The sequence below is a fragment of the Ornithorhynchus anatinus genome, chromosome X4, assembly GCF_004115215.2.
Source record: "Ornithorhynchus anatinus isolate Pmale09 chromosome X4, mOrnAna1.pri.v4, whole genome shotgun sequence".
Taxonomy (NCBI): Eukaryota; Metazoa; Chordata; class Mammalia; order Monotremata; family Ornithorhynchidae; genus Ornithorhynchus; species Ornithorhynchus anatinus.
Genome location: NC_041752.1, coordinates 3,788,582 through 3,804,200, shown reverse-complemented (window position 1 = coordinate 3,804,200; position 15,619 = coordinate 3,788,582). Strand labels below are relative to the sequence as shown.

Here is a 15,619-nt window from a genome sequence, read left to right as displayed (position 1 = left end):
CGCTTAACAAATACCATCAGAAAAAATTCTGGGTTAAGCACAGTGGTCCCCAGGGCAGTCTTGGAGGGCACTGCCTGGAAGGGCCCTGTTTGCTGAATCTCATCAGTAGGGAAGAGGAGGAGGAAGGGTTTGGGGTGGATTTAGAAGGCTCTCCCTCCAGCTCTCCACCTTCAAGGCCCCGCCCAGCCTTGACAGCATGGCATAATGGATAGAGCACGGGCCTGGGAGTCAGAAGGTCGTGAGTTCGAATCCCAGCTCCCCTACTTGTCTGCTGCGTGGCCTTCAGTTACCTCAACTGTAAAATGGGGATTAAGACTGTGAGCCCCAAGAGGGACAGGGGCTGTGTCCAACCCGATTTGCTTGTATCCACCCCAGTGCTTCATACAGTGCTTGGCACATAGAAAGCGCTTAACAAATGGCACAATCATTATTATTTACGGTTGGGCCCAAATCTCCAGGTCGGGAAGACCTGGGGGAGGGAAGCTGCTACCAAGGAGCCTGGAATAGAAGGAAAGAGGTACAGAAAGCATCAGAGAGGGAGCTCAGGAGACAGCAGAGAGGTGGACAGACTGGCAAAGAGAAGCTCCCTCGAGACTGTGAAGAGGGAGAAAGCGAGGTGATGGGAGTGGCAGAGGAAGGGGTGACCTCCCCCACCCCAAATGGCCTCGGTTCCCCGAAAAGCAGAGCACAGGAAGCTGTCCGGGGTGGGGTGGGGAGGCGCAGAGGGGTGGGTCGGGGGCGGCGATCTCTACCTTATAAGCAACACGAGCTGGGCATTTCTTCCCCAAACCTAGCGGAGGGGACATGTGCTTCAGCATCTCAAACATGTCATTGTAACTGATTCGTCCGCTGGCAACCGATTGGAGAGAGGCCAAAGCAGGATACGGAAATCAGAACGAAGGAGGGAAACATCGGGGCAGTGGGGGAGGGACAGGGGAGAGGGGAGAGGGGAAGGGGGCCAGACGAGAAAACAGATATCCAGTTAATCAGATTTCTCATTAAGTATTAAAAAAAAAAAAGAGGAAAAGGAAGGTAAAATGAAGGATTTCTCTGCTTTCGCTTTCATTGTTCTGCCCCCCCCCAACGACCACCCTCACCCCCTCCCGTCACCCGTCCTTTGTTCTCTTTACATCGGCAGAGAAATCCCGAAGCCGAGAATCATTTTTGACTCGTTCTTCCCTGAGGCGGCAGGGTGGGATGATTAATGTCTCAATCGATAGACATGGGATGAGGGACGGTGGGGAGGTGGGGGCGGATAGGGTTGGCTTTTTCTGTGTAGTTCCCTACTTTTCTTGATTTCTCAGAAATACCAGGATGAGGAGCGGTTGGTTGAGTTCGCCAGGCCGGGGACCGACATTTGTCAGGGTGGAGGATGTTCTGGAGCTGGCCCACCTGAATGCCTTTGATTTTCTTCGCTTGCTTCCAATTGACACTGAGGCCCAAAGGTCAAAACAAAAAGCCCCCAAGAAGAGAAAAATCCTCTTTTTAAGGTGTGTGTGAGAAAGGGCCCAGATTAGCAGGGGTCGGACCGGAGGTCGCTGTTCTACTGCCTTTTCCCAAGCACTTAGTACGGTGCTTTGCACACAGAAAGCACTCAATAAATACGAATTAATGAACGAATGAATCATGGGCAGGGTTGGCGTGGGCACCCGGGTGGGGCAAGGTGGTGGTTCCCTGGCGGAAGCTCTCTCACCCTCCCTGCCCGTCCTGGATAAGCTCGGTCTCCCCCACCATGTCTCTCTGCTTCAGGCCCCAGGGCAAAGGTCAGGTATCTGTCTCAGGCCTCGAACCCACTTTTCCTTCCTAAGGACCTCGCTGACCACGGCAGCTCAGCCGGTCACACGGTCCCGGCCTGGGGCCTGGGGCCAAAGGGCAGGGGACTTCCACTCCCCTGTGCCCGGCGGGAAGGTTCGGGGATGAGGTAGGGAGGGTCCTTGGCTCCCTGCTCAACCGAGCAGGAAAGGAAGTCAAACCGCAACGGACGGGAGGAGAGAGAGGCCCAGGATGAATTAATCCGGACTCCCCCAAGCTCTTCCCGAACCAACACCTTCTTAGACTCGTGGGGGCCTCCCAGGGCTCAAAACCCCTGGACGATTCTCTCTGCCTGAATCAGGGCATTGACCAGACGATTCCCTTCTGTCTGATTTGCTGCCCAGAAGCCCCAACTAGGACAGGGGACTGACCAGAATGGGGCGCCAAAACTGGGCTGGTTCCGGGACCCAGATGCCTCCAGAACCTCCCTCTCTAAGGGGAAGCTGCCAGCCTCATCAGCGCCCCGGAAGAAAAAGCCAAAGGGCAGGGGGTTCTTCAGAAGAGCAGGACCCACCCCCACTCCATCCCGTCCTCCTCCTCCTCGTTAAGGCCCGGCCTCCCCTGCTCCTTCCTCACCCCAGAAGGGGTGAGGGCACCTCCAGGGCACTGCCAGTCTCCGGCCTGAGGGCAGGTGGGGGGAAAGTGCGGGCGAAACCAGAGGATTGGGAGAAGGGCACGGCGGGGAAGGGGAGGGAGAAAGAGGAGAAGTGTCAATCATTCCTGAGGCAAACGAGGGTCGGACAGGTTCCGGGGACCTGTCCTTTGTCGTTTGCATTTCGGGTGGAAAAAGTAAATGCGCTGGGTGGAATCTCTGAAATTGCAAACCTTGTAGGCCAACCTACGAGGGCAGTTCCCCCCTAAGCCAAGGGACGGTGCGACGCAACGCAACACACCGTACATATCCTTACAACGAATCCGCCAACTGGAAAGGAAACGTCACACGTTACGACGACGGAGGCGAGAGACCCACCCTCCCGCCCCTCTCCCTCCCCCCAGCCCCCAAATGCCGGGTGACGGGGACGGCAGGGCCGGGGAGGGCGTGTGGTGGCGGGAGGCCACGGGAGAGAGGTCTTTGCGAGCCAAGATGGAGGAGGGGGTTGGGTTGTGGAGGGATGGAGGCGGGAGTTGGGGCCTCGTGAGAACCAATTTCGCCCTTGGGGGGAGTGGTCTGAGGTAGTTGCCGTCTCGAATGCCCCTCCGTGCCCCAGCCGGCGGATAGATGCCCAAGATACCCTTTTGCGGACGCCCCCTCCGTGGCCATTTTGCCCATTCCCCCGCTTCCCGCCTCTAGCTTGTGGGAGGTTTTTCTCAAGCTGAGCTTCTTCTCCCAGGAGGAAATCACAGATCTGTAGGCTGGAATCTCCTTGTGGGGAGAGATGGCGTCTACCAGCTGTACTGTACTATACTCTACTTTCCCAAGCGCTTAATCCAGTGCTCTGCACACGGTCCCTCTGAGAGACCGATTGACGGCAACCTCACGGGACGAAGATCGCTGCCTCCAAGGTATCAGCGTTTGGGGGAGACCTGTGGGGAGGGGACGCAGCAGGGAGCGTATCTGTTTACTCTTATCATCCTCTCCCAAGCGCTCAGCCCACAGCAGACACTAAGCTCCCCGCGGGCGGGGATCAACTAACTCTATTGCGCTCTTCCAAGTGCTCGGTACAGTGTCTGCACACAATCTGCATCGGCTCCATAAAACCATCCCTTTTGTGGGCAGGGAATGTGTCTGTTACATTGTCCTCTCCCAGGCGCTTTATTATTATGACTATTATTATTCTCCGGGCCTCAGTTCCCTCATCTGTAAAATGGGGATGAAGACTGTGAGCCCCACATGGGAGAGGGCTTGTGCCCATCCTACTTATCTTGTATCTACCCCAGTGCTTAGGACAGTGCCTGGCACATAGCAAGCGCTTAACAAATACCATTAAACGAACAGACGAACAAATAAATTTCCCCATCCAGTTTGAGTGGCCCTGGGGGGGTGCCTGCACTGTAGGAACGTGAAAATGCATCGACCTGACTCTCAGGCTATTAATTCCAATAATTCCATTGATCTAACTGGGAGGAAGTGTGGCTTAGTGGAAAGAGCCCGGGCCTAGGCGTCAGGAGACCCGGGTTCAAGTCCCAGCTCCGCCGCTTGCCGGCTGTGGCACCTTGGGAGCGTCAGTTAACCTCTCTGGGCCTCAATTTCCTCGCCTGTAAAATGGGTATCAACGACCTGTTCTCCCTCCCTCTTAGACCGTGAGCCCTGTGTGGGACGAGGGACTGTAGGTGGTCGGAGTATCTGGTGCCTACCTTAGTGATTGGCCCATAGCACGTCCTTAATAACTGCCATAATAATAATAATGAGAAGAGGAATTCAAATATCTGGCAACGTCCACAGGAAAAGCAGGGGACTTCAGACGCTGAGCTCCTTGTGAGCAGGGAATCTGTCCTCTCCCAAGCGCTTAGTACAGTGCTCTGCACAACGTAAGCGCTCAAAAAATGTCATTAATGGTGACGATGATCTCGATAGAGCTATTAGGCAGACTATAAGCTCCTCTTCTAGACCGCCAGCTCCCGGCGGGCGGGTAACGTGCTTGCCAGGTCTGTTAAACCGTGTACTCTCCCAAGCGCTCCGTCCAGTGCTCTGCACGCGGTAAGCGCTCGACCAGTCTCGCCGACGGTGCCGGTGACGACGACATACCAGGCGGCCGGGTCGTACTCGGCCCAGACGCGGATGAACTCGTCCAGGTGGTGGGGGCCCAGGATGGACGAGTCTCGGGTCAGGTACTCGAAGTTGTCCATGATCACCGCCACGAAGAGGTTCAGCATCTGCACGGAGCCAATCCATCAGTCAGTCAGTGGCATGTACTGAGCGCTTACTGTGCGCAGAGCACTGGGCTAAGCGGTTGGGAGAGGACGATACGAGAGAGTTGGGAGACCCGCTATTTTTATTATTAGTAATACCATTATATTCATTGAGCGCTCACTACAATAACAATGATAATGACGGTATTTGTTAAGCGCTTACTATGTGCCAAGCACTGTTCTAAGGGGGAGATACGAGGTGATCAGGCTGTCCCACGTGGGGCTCACGGCCTCCATCCCCATTTTACAGATGAGGTAATTGAGGCACAGAGAAGTGAAGTAACTTGCCCAAGGTCACCCAGCAGACAAGTGGCAGAGGCGGGATTAGAACCCACGAGCTCTGACTCCCAAGCTCGGGCTCTTGCCACTAGACCATGCTGCAAGCACTGTCATAAGCACTGGGGTAGATAGAGGAATCAGGTTGTAACTCATTCGATTGTATTTATTGAGTGCTTACCGCAGAGCACTGTACTAAGCGTTTGGGAGAGTACAATCTAACAATAAACCGACACGTTCCCTGCCCAAAACGAGCTTACGCAGTCCCTGTCCCACATGGGGCTCACAGTCTTAATCCCCATTTTACAGATGAGGTAACTGAGGCCCGGAGAAGTTAAGTGGCTTGCCCAAGGTCACCCAGCAGACAAGTGGGATTAGAACCCACAACCTCTGACTCCCAAGACTGTGCTCTTGCCACTAGGCCTCCTCCAAGAGGTCTTCCCAGACGAAGTGCCCTTTTCCTTAGCTCCCCCCTCCTTCCGCATCACCTGAACTCGCTCCCTTTGCTCTTCCCCCCACTCCCCGCCCCACAGCACTAACGTATATAGGCGTATATCTATAATTCTATTTATTTATGTTGATGTCGTTTTACTTTCATTGCTCTCTGCCTCCCCCTTCCCCGCAGACTGTGAGCCTGTGGTGGGAAGGGATTGTCTCTCTCTGTTGCTGATTTGTACTTTCCAAGCGCTTAGTACAGTGTTCTGCACAGAGTAAGCGCTCAATAAATGCGATTGAATGAATGGAGAGAAGGGGGAGAAGGAGCACTTAGGGGAGCTCTGATTTCCTGGGACTGGGGATCTCCACAAGTCAATCTGAGTAGCCTAACGGGAAGAGCCCGAGCCTGGGAGACCGAGGACCTGAGTTCTGATCCCGCCTCCGCCACTCGCCTGCTGGGTGAGCCCGGACAAGTCATTTCACTTCTCTGCGCCTTCATTTCATCGTCTGTAAAATGGGCTTTCGATTCGACGTCCCTCCTACTTAGACCGTGAGCCCCGTGTGGGACAGAGCCCGTGTCCGACCTGGTTAACTTGCATCGAGCCCAGCTTTTAGTAGAGTGCTCGGGACACAGTTAGCGCTTCACAAGTACCTTTAAACAGAAATGCGACGGTCGGATTGGAGGGGCGTTGTGAGCTGGTGAGAGCGGCGTGAGGTCCCTAGCTCTCCCCCACTGCTACCCAAAAGAACAGTCGCATTAGGGCTGAGAAGATCGGTGCAAATCCAGAGCTTACAGGAAGGCAGAAGTGGAACGGGAACGGGAACTTTTAAAGCTCCACCTGTCCAAGCTGTGGGGCTTTTTTTCGTTAGGAAAAAAGACAGGAAGGGTCTGGAACCGCCTCTGAAACATGTCTTTCAACAGGCCCCTAATTTCCTCCATAATCTGGGAGTAACGAGCTCTAACTCACTGGAAACAGCAGGGGCTGATCTCAAAAGACTTCATCCCGGGCAGGGAGGCGGAGGCTTCTGGGGAAACGAAGCCAAACAGGCTGAAAGGCGAGAAATAAGCTCGCCCTTCTACGGTTTTAGCTCTCCTTTTCCGTTCCCGGCAGCCAGGTTTCCTGCCTTGGCCTTGGACCATCCCAAGGGTCGGGAAAGAAGAGGCTAAGTAGAGGGAGAAGCCCGGGGAGGAGGGGAAAGGGAGAGGTAAGGACCAGGGCGGCACTGTGGCCCAGTGGAAAGAGCCCAGGCCGGAGACCTGGGTTCTAATCCCAGCTTTGCCTCTTGTCTACCGGGTGACCTTGGACAAGTCTCCTGACTTCTCTGTGCCTCGGTTCCCTCTTGTGCAAAATGGGGGTTAAGACTGTGAGCCCCGTGTGGGCCAGGGACCGTGTCCAACCTGATTACTTCGTATCTACCCTAGCACTTAGAACAGGGCTGGGCACGCGGTAAGCACTTAACAAATACCATCATTATTATGAAAACATCAGAGGGAATAGAGAGTGTGCAGTAGGGGGCCTGAAGGGAGAACTCTGCCTTTAAAGTGTGGAGTTGTTGGGGAATTAATAGGTCAGAAACTTCTCAAGAGCTGCAGGGGGCCTCTCTCCGGCCCCTGGAGCAGGAAAGGTAGGCCGGATCCCAATCAATTAATGGTATCTGCCGAGCACTTACTACGCGCAGAGCACTGTAAGAAGCACACGGGAGAGTACAATCCAACAGAAATAAGAGACACGTTCCTTGCCCGTAAGGAGTCTAGAGACTGTAAGCTAAGCCAGTTCTTGCTTTCTCACCCTGAAACGTCTCCTGGGAGTGTCCAGAAGAGCCCACCGTCTCCTGCTTGGGAAGAAGCAGCGTGGCTCAGCGGAAAAAGCACAGGAATGGAAGACGGGAGTTCTGGGTTCTATTCCTGGCTCCGACATTTGCCTCTGTGTGACTCCGGGCAAATCACTTCACTTTTCTATGCCTCGACAATGAACTCTCTCGTAATTATAACTGTACGCTTCGAACAGAGCTCAAGCGCTGAGTACAGTGCTTTGCACACAGTAAGCGCTCAATAGATATGATTGAATGGATGAATGAATGAACTACGATAACATGGATATGATAACACACACGTCACTGGGCAGCAGAGTTCGCCCTGATTTTCAAATAACACAACCCTGATGTATTTGGAAACACGCTGGAGCAGTCCTTTGAAAGAAAATCTTAAATCTTTCCTCTCAGAAAGCCAGCAACACGATAAAGACTTTATCCAGATGATGAGAACGTATCTACCAACTGTGCTGGGTCAAACTCTCCCAAGCGCTTAGTACCGTGCTCTGCACACAGTAAGCGTTCAATAAATACCGCTGGTGATCATCATCGTTTTGAAAGGTATTTCTTGAATACATAGATGGTGCCTTTTGTAGAATTTCTGGTGATCCAATCCGCACATTCCTTCTGTGAATTTTATAACCTGAAAAATGGAGCTGGGAAAACAAACTCCTTCTACGGACTCCTATTTATAAGCACACTCCGTATAAGGCTAGAGAGATATAAACGTAAACCTAGCTCCACTCTAAAAGTGCCCAGATTCATTACTTCTGCCCGTCCCAATTCCCCTCTACGGCTTCAAGCCAAAATAAGACCCTCCACTTTCTGCCTGAACCCCAGGGCTGGGAGGTCTGCAACAGGAAAGAAATGTTGCTTAATTTCAGAGCAGTGTGCCCAAGAGGAAAGAGCCCGGGCCTAGGAATCTCAAAGGAGGCAAGTCACTTCACTTCTCCGGATCTCAGTTTCCTCGTATGTTATTATAATTATTATAATTGTAGTACTTGTTAAGTGCTTATTGTGTGCCAGGCCCCGTACTAAGCGCTGGGGTAGACACAAGTTAATCGGGCTGGACGCAGTCCCCGTCCCACGTAGGGCTCACAGTCTTCATCCCCATTTTACCAACGAGGAAACTGAGGCCCAGAGAAGCGAAGTGACTTGCCCAAGGTCACAGGGCAGACGAGCCCAAATTAGAACTCAGATCCTTCCGCCTCCCAGGCCCGGGCTCCATCCACTAGGCCACACTGCTTCTCTCCTCCTCTCAGGGACTGCGGAGGATCAGAAAGCCCTGCCACGTGAATGCCGATTTGAAAAATGAGACCCTCTCCACAGGGGGAGAAAGTTAAAATCCTGAGCATTTCATTAATTATCGCTCAGCCCATCTGAGATTAAAGGGTTCTTAATGCCAGGACAATAAATGCTTTCTAAATCGAATTCAGAAAGTTATAGGACCCGCTAAGTAGGGGCCCCCAAGAGGCCCAGAGGGGATTCTGTGGCCGGGAGGCCCGGCCTCAACGTGAGGTGGAGGAGGAGGTTCTGAGGCTTGGACTCACCAGAAAGGAACAGAGGAAGATGAAGGAGACGAAGTAAAAGTAAGCGAAGTCGCTCCCACATTCGTTCTTCAGGTGGGAGGCCGGGTCGCACTCGCGGTTGCTCAGGCACGACAGCATGATCTCGTGCCAGGCTTCTCCCGTGGCGCTCCTGCAGGCGGGGAGGAGGGGGAGGCAGAGAGGACCAGAGCTGGGGAGGGGGCGGCCCGGGAGCCAAGGGGCACCCACCGTTCTGACCCCAGCAGCTCACACCCGGAGCTTAATCCCTCTCCTGTCCCTCAGGGTACGGCCCGAACCCCCGCGGGACCTCAAAGGCCGGCCTTGGGCCGGCAGCCCGCCCAACCTTCGGGGTCCTAGAATCCTTTGCGGGAAGGGACATCCGCCCTGGGGAATCTGAACGGTGGGGATCGGCCCGGACGCCGAGTCCCTCCCCGCCTTCTGGCTTGTGGTTCCGTGGAGAGGGTGGGCTGGGTGGCCGGAGGGCTCCCCTTCCCCACGATCTTCTGCTTCCAGGTTGCGCACCGCCCCCCCCGGAGGAAGACGTCCTGACCGTCCAGATGGCTGGTACCCCCAGAAGGCAGGAGGCAGCGTACGCGCCCCAAAATGCGGACCCGCCGGTCGGGAACGTGTCTGAAGGGGACACGATGCAGCAGCACCTGCCCACCCCGGAGCCCGGGGACCCCTCGGGAGATGCCTGGCCTAAGGGGCTGTTCGAGCTCCCGGGGAAGGACGCCCGTACCTGAAGAGCAGCATCAGGGCTTGTAAGAAGGTGCGGAAGTTGTTGTGCCGATTGATGCTGGTTTCGTCGTCCAGGGCGATGTTGCCGAACACCTGGAGGGGGGGAAACGCCAGGTGCCATGAGGAAGCTGGGCCGGACCCCAGGCCCTTTCCGCGGCGGGATTTTCCGCCGCTCGCGCGTGTGCGTGTGGGTGGGTGTACGTGCGTGCGCGGGCCACGTCCCCGCCGCGTCCCCCGGCTCACCTGCATGCCGATGATGGCGTAGATGAAGAACAGCATGGCGATCAGCAGGCAGACGTAGGGCAGAGCCTGTGGGGACGGGGGGCCCGGTCAGTGGGGGGCCTGGGCACTCCCCGAGATGGCCAAGGTAAAAGCCCACTAGCGGCTCTCTTCTCAGGTATTTGTGCGTGTGGAGGGTGAGGGGACGGAATGACTTTCCACTCAGCTGTTCCTCCCCTTGAAGCGCTCTTCCCGGACTCTGACTGCTCAGACTATGGGTTCCTTCCAGGAACAGTTTGGACGCACGCGGCCCCCACCCCGACCGGTGGGTCCCCTCTCTGCCCCGTCACGGCTCAGGGAATCTCCTCCCGCACGTAACCCATCATCCTTCGTTCCCAAGCCGAGGCGGCTGTCGCTGGCTGAGGGAGCCAGGGCGCCCGCACCCTCTACCCTCACCCCGAGGCGGGCCAAGGGAGGGCCCGGAAGGGCCGGACGGATGGACCGGATGCCCGGGGGACCCCAGGAAACCGGCTCTCCGAGAGCAGGCTTCGGGCGGTGGAATCACAGGCGAGTGCAAGCCAAGCTGACAATGACTCTTCCTCTCTTCAGAGCCTTATTGAAGGCCCACCTCCTCCAAGAGGCCTTCCCTGATTAAGCCCTCTTGTCCCAATTCCTCCTGCCACTGCGTCCCAGCCCCACAGCACTTCCGTCCACATCTGACATTTATTTCTTTCGATTCGTGTCCGTCTCCCCCTCTAGACCGTAAGCTCGTTGTGGCCGGGGAACGTGTCTGTTCATTGTCCTTTCCCAAGCGCCGAGGGCAGCGCTCAGCACACCGTGAGCGCTCAATAAATACGACCGAATGAATGCCCCGGTGCGAAGGCGCCCCGCCTCCCTCCCCGGCCCGGCACGCACCTTGAAGGACTGGACGAAGGTCCAGAGCAGGATGCGGATGGTGTACCCTTGCCTCAGAAGTTTGATGAGCCGGGCTGCCCGGAAGAGCCTCAGGAAGCTGAGGTTGATGAAGTTGTTCTGGGGGAGAGGAGAGGGCTTTCTCGGACCCGGAGAGCCCGGCCCCCCCAGTCTCCCGGCCCCGCCGCCCCAGAGAAAGGGGGTTCCAAAAGAACGCAACCGAAAACCAAAAGAAAATCAAAAATTACCGCTTCAAGGTCTAAGCAGCAATCGGCCACCAGAAAACCTTCCAAAAGAAACACTCGGTCATTGCAAATCACTTTCCCATGCAGCAAATCAGAGAGTGCCCCCACTCCACACCAGAGCCAGCTCTTCGCGGGGGGACGGAGGAGAGACGCCGGCCTGCCCCCTCCTTCCGCTTCCAGGGCAGAGTGGGGTGCCCGGGGCCTCGGGTGGGGGGGGGGGGCGCCTCGGACCTCCCTGCCTGTTTGGAGGGCGCCCCCGGGGCCTGCCCTCGCCTGACGAGCCTGAGGGGCTGGGGGCTCTCGGGGGCCGGAAAGGAAGCGGCAGCCTGGTCCTTCCCCCCACCAGCTCCTGCGGGGTGGTGGGGAGGGTCTCCCGGAGGAGCCCACCGCGAGGCAGGGCCGGCACCGGGGCGGACGGTGGACCGGGGTCCGTGTCGCCCCGCCGGGACGGGGTGGGGGATTCGGACGGCTCGACGGCGGGACCGTCGGAGACCGACCCCCCCCGGAGACGGAGGCCCTCGCCCCCGGCCGGGCCGGGACCAGCTGCCTCGGGAAGAGCGGGATCCGGAAGGCCGTTCCCAGACTGGGCCGAAAATCTCTCCCTGCTCCCAGGGACCGAGAGGCCAAGCCCCCGGCTTCTCACACGGGTCGCCGAGCCAATGTGGCCGAAACCCTTGACCCTGGGGTCAGCGGGGAGCCGGCGGGCGGGGGTCTCTGTCTCTCCCGCCCTACCTCCTTCCTCCGCGGCCCCCCCGAACGCCCCGGGCTCTTTGGCTTCCCCCAGTCACCCAGGGGTGGGCCGGCTCGGGACCCTCCGGGGCGGAGGTCGGGGGTTGCCCCGGGCCTGTGGTGGCCAGCCAACCCCGAGCCCTGGCCGCACACGCACACGCTGCTCTCTCGGAGTGAGGGGGCCTGGGGGCCTAATTTGATCGATTTTCAGACGCGGGCAGCTCAGAGTTAGGCAGAGATGGTGAATCAGACTCAGTCCTCAAATAAAGAGAAAAGAGGAAAGCACACGATGGATGAGACAGCAAAAGGGGGGCGGAGGGAGGACGGGGGCGGCGGCCAGGCAGCAGGGCAAAGGAGGGAGGGGGCGGCCGGGCCGAGCGCAAGCTTGGACCCCTCCCGGGCCGCTCGCCCGTGGCCGGACTGCCGGAGATGGAGAAGCCACGGGCTTGCCAGGTCTGGGGGCGGCAAACCCCCAACTTCCTCTGGCTTCGCCCCATTGCCTTCCCCTCACTCTGACTCCTTCCCATTGCCCACCTCTACCCCCCGCTTTCTCCCCCCTGCTGAGGTCTCCGCCGGGCCTAGGGGAAGGGACCCAAGCCTCCGAAAATGCCTCCTGCCGGACCCGGGCCGGGATGGGCGGGAGGAAGGGCAGAGCGGTCCGGATCCGAGATTAGAGGGGGTGGATGGGCAGGCGATTCTTCATCTGAGGCCAAAGACCGGGATGGATGTGGCGGGGGGCCGAGGCAAGCCGGTGGAACTCAATTAGGAGCAGTGTGGCCTCATGGACGGAGCACGGGCCTGGGCAACAGAAGGACCCGGGTTCTCCTCCCGGCTCCTCCGCTTTCCTCCTGTGTAACCTCGGGCAAGGCACTTCACTTCCTCTGTGCCTCAGTTCCCTCATCTGTAATACGGGTTTTAAGACTGTGATCCCCGTGTGGGACAGGGACTGCGTCCGACCTCATTGGCTTGAATCTACCTCAGGGCTTAAAACAGTCTCTGGCACACAGCAAATGCTTAACGGATACCGTTAAAACACCCCCAAAACCAAACAATAAAAACCTGGAGGCTCTTAGGTCAATCAGGCTCTAGTTAAAATGCTTTGCCCCAATGCAAAATAAGGCGATATTCTTCCTATTCACCGGAAGGTCTCACATCTCATCCACCCCTTACCCAACGGCTTTTCGGGGGGCAGGAGGGTGGACCCTGCCTCTTAAGAAGCCTTGCAAATAAGACCCAAGCATTTACCAGCCCGCACCGTCCTTCTTCCTCTGCTCCCCTAGAGAACGGAACAACTCGCCCAACCCCAAGCACTCAGTCCATTGTTCTGCACACAGTAGACCGTCATTTCCTCGAGGGCAGGGAGCCTGTCTACTAACTCTATGGTGCTCTCCCCAGCGCTCGGTCCAGTGCCCTGCCCGCAGTAGGGGCTCAATAAATCCGACCGATAGACTGATCGACCGAGGAGCTCTGGTCCCACAGGCGGGGACCAGAGAGACGCAGAATACGTCAGCGAGTTTGGCCAAACCCACTAGAGAGGAAGCAAGGGTGAAGGAATCGAGTGGCAGCCCGCCTCGACCGCTCCTCGGGGCCCGGACCGGCCAGCGGGGCAGAGCGGGCCGGCCGGCCCGGGGAGAGCGCCACGGACCCAAACGGCATCGACTCGAGTCCGGCCTCCCTTCCTCCTCTGCGCCGGACCGGCCCCCTCCACTTCCCGGCGTTCCCGGATCGACTCCCGGAGGGCGATCGCGGGCGGAGTAGGGGCGGCCAGGCCCGGCCCCGGGGAGACTCGGGAGCAGGGGGCGGACCGGCAGCGCCCGGCGGCACACAGAGCGATGGCGGGGGTGGAGGGGCCGCCTCATGCCAAGCCCGAAGCCCCGACTGAGCATGCAGAGACCCGGGTGGCATGCGGGATAGCCGGGAAACGTCCGGTGGCAGTATTTCACGCATCCCTCTGCCCACCGGATCAGCTGAGGGCTACCGGGCCCACCTCCACCCTCTCCGGCCCAGGCCCGACCCAATCCCCGGCTTGGCACGATTCTGGTTTTGTGTGGCACGGGAGCCCGGTGGCATCATGGGAACAGCACCGGAACTGGGGTCTGCGTCCCCTCCCCCAGATAATCCAAACTGCCCCCGTGGGGCTCCCGGACGCAGCGTGGCCCAGTGGAAAGAGCCCTGACCTGGGAGTCTCGGGACCTGGTTCTCATCCTGGCTCGGCCAGTTGCTTGCCTTGTGACCTTGGGTAAGTCACTTCACTTCCTCTGTTCCTCAGTTTCTTCTCTTGCCAAATGGAGACTGAATCCTACTCCCTCTTAGACGGTGAGCCCTATGTGGGACAGGAACTGTGACCGACGTGACAAACAGATCTACTCCAGAGCTCAGAACAGTGCTTGACACATAGTAAGTGCTTAACACAGAGGAGGTGCTTAACAAATATCACAGCATCATAATAAGAGTAACCCTGAATCTCCCAGGATTCACTCACCCCGAGAAATGAGTTAAGCAGTTCTGAATGTTCTTTTAAGCTTCCGACGTTCAATGGCACTAGGTCCCCGCCCTAACCCGTCCTTAGAAGGGAACATCTGGAAGAATCAGGATGGAGAGGCCGTGTGTTCCAGGGGAAAGAGCGGGGAACTGTTTCTAGTCCCGGCACTGCTACCTGCCTGCTGTGTGACCCTGGGCCAGTCACTCGACCTCTCTGGGCCTCAGTTCTCTCATAATAATAATAATGTTGGTATTTGTTAAGCGCTTACTATGTGCAGAGCACTGTTCTAAGCGCTGGGGTAGATACAGGGTCATCAGGTTGTCCCACGTGAGGCTCACGGTTAATCCCCATTTGACAGATGAGGGAACTGAGGCACGGAGAAGTTAAGTGACTCGCCCACAGTCACACAGCTGACAAGGGGCAGAGCTGGGATTCGAACTCATGACCTCTGACTCCCAAGCCCGGCCTCTTTCCACTGAAGGGGAATCTGATACCTGTTCTCCCTCCCTTTTAGTCCTGAGTGGGATACAGACCGCATCCTTGCATGTTCCCCCAGCTCTCTGCACAGTGCTAGGCACAGAGTAAGCGCCTCATAGATACCGCCGTGAACATTTACGAGGACAGAGCGAACTTACTGGTGATCGGCCCTAAAGTGACCTGAGGACTGCTTAAAGCGAACAAGAAAGGAGGTTACCCTCCATGGATCGTATTTATCAATCAATGGAGTGTACTGAGCGCTTCCCATGTGCAGAGCACTGAACTAAGCGTTTGGGAAAACACGACTGAGAGGTTAGACGTAATCTCTGCCCACAAGGAACTGAGGGTCTACTCTTCTCTTCCCTCGGCTCTGAGGGGTTGGGTGGAATGGAAGAACTATTTGGGGGCGGGGGTGGGAGGAGCTGAGCCCCCCCAACTGACACCGGGAACTGATGCTGATGGTCCAGCGCCTCCCTCTGAGCGGAGGCTCCTTACGGGCGGGGATTGCCGAAACACTTCTCCGTGTTCCCTGATCCCAGTACGTAGTACAGCGGGCGCTCCACAAATACCGCTGCCGCTTCCCCCAAGAGCTCGTGCCACAGAAAACCCAGAAGCAGAGGTAAGCGACAGAGAGGGCAGCCAGTGCCGCCTCTTACCATCTCACGGGGATTGTAAAGGAGGTCGAATGGAGGCCGAACGACACTCCCGACCTCCTAACCCTTCCCAGCTCCAGGCCCCTGAGGGACCCTGGGGCTTCTCTTCACCTCTCCTTCTCCTTTCCCTCTCCTCTTCCCTTTGCCTCTTCTCTCTTTTTCTCTCCTTTTCCCTCTTCCCCTCTCCTCCTCTCCCCTTATTCCCTCTCTCTTCTTTCTTCTTTCCTTTCCTCCTCCTTCTCTCTCTCTTCCCCCGTCGCCCTTCTTATCCTCTCCACTTGCCTCTCCCCTCCTTTTCTCTCTTCCTCTTCTTCCCCTCCCTATCTCTCTCATTTCTCTGCCCTTCCCTTTCTCTCATCTTTCTTTTCTTCCCCTCCCTTTCTCTCTCCTCTTGCTCTTTTCTTTCTTCTCCTCCCTCTTTCTTCCTCTCCA

At 57.2% G+C, this 15,619-nt stretch overlaps 1 protein-coding gene across 8 annotated transcripts in view; it reads right to left on the bottom strand.

Annotated features, from left to right (window-relative positions):
* CACNA1B (calcium voltage-gated channel subunit alpha1 B) overlaps positions 1 to 15,619 on the bottom strand; it is a 175,257-nt gene that overhangs the window by 16,138 nt on the left and 143,500 nt on the right. For all 8 annotated transcript variants that reach the window (XM_029054325.2, XM_029054326.2, XM_029054328.2 and 5 more), the window contains 6 exons: positions 10,605 to 10,721; positions 9,714 to 9,779; positions 9,472 to 9,563; positions 8,736 to 8,883; positions 4,499 to 4,626; positions 753 to 849 (listed from right to left, as the gene is read on the bottom strand). In XM_029054325.2, the coding sequence (XP_028910158.1) occupies positions 753 to 849; positions 4,499 to 4,626; positions 8,736 to 8,883; positions 9,472 to 9,563; positions 9,714 to 9,779; positions 10,605 to 10,721 (648 nt within the window). The remainder of the gene's footprint in view (positions 1 to 752; positions 850 to 4,498; positions 4,627 to 8,735; positions 8,884 to 9,471; positions 9,564 to 9,713; positions 9,780 to 10,604; positions 10,722 to 15,619) is intronic.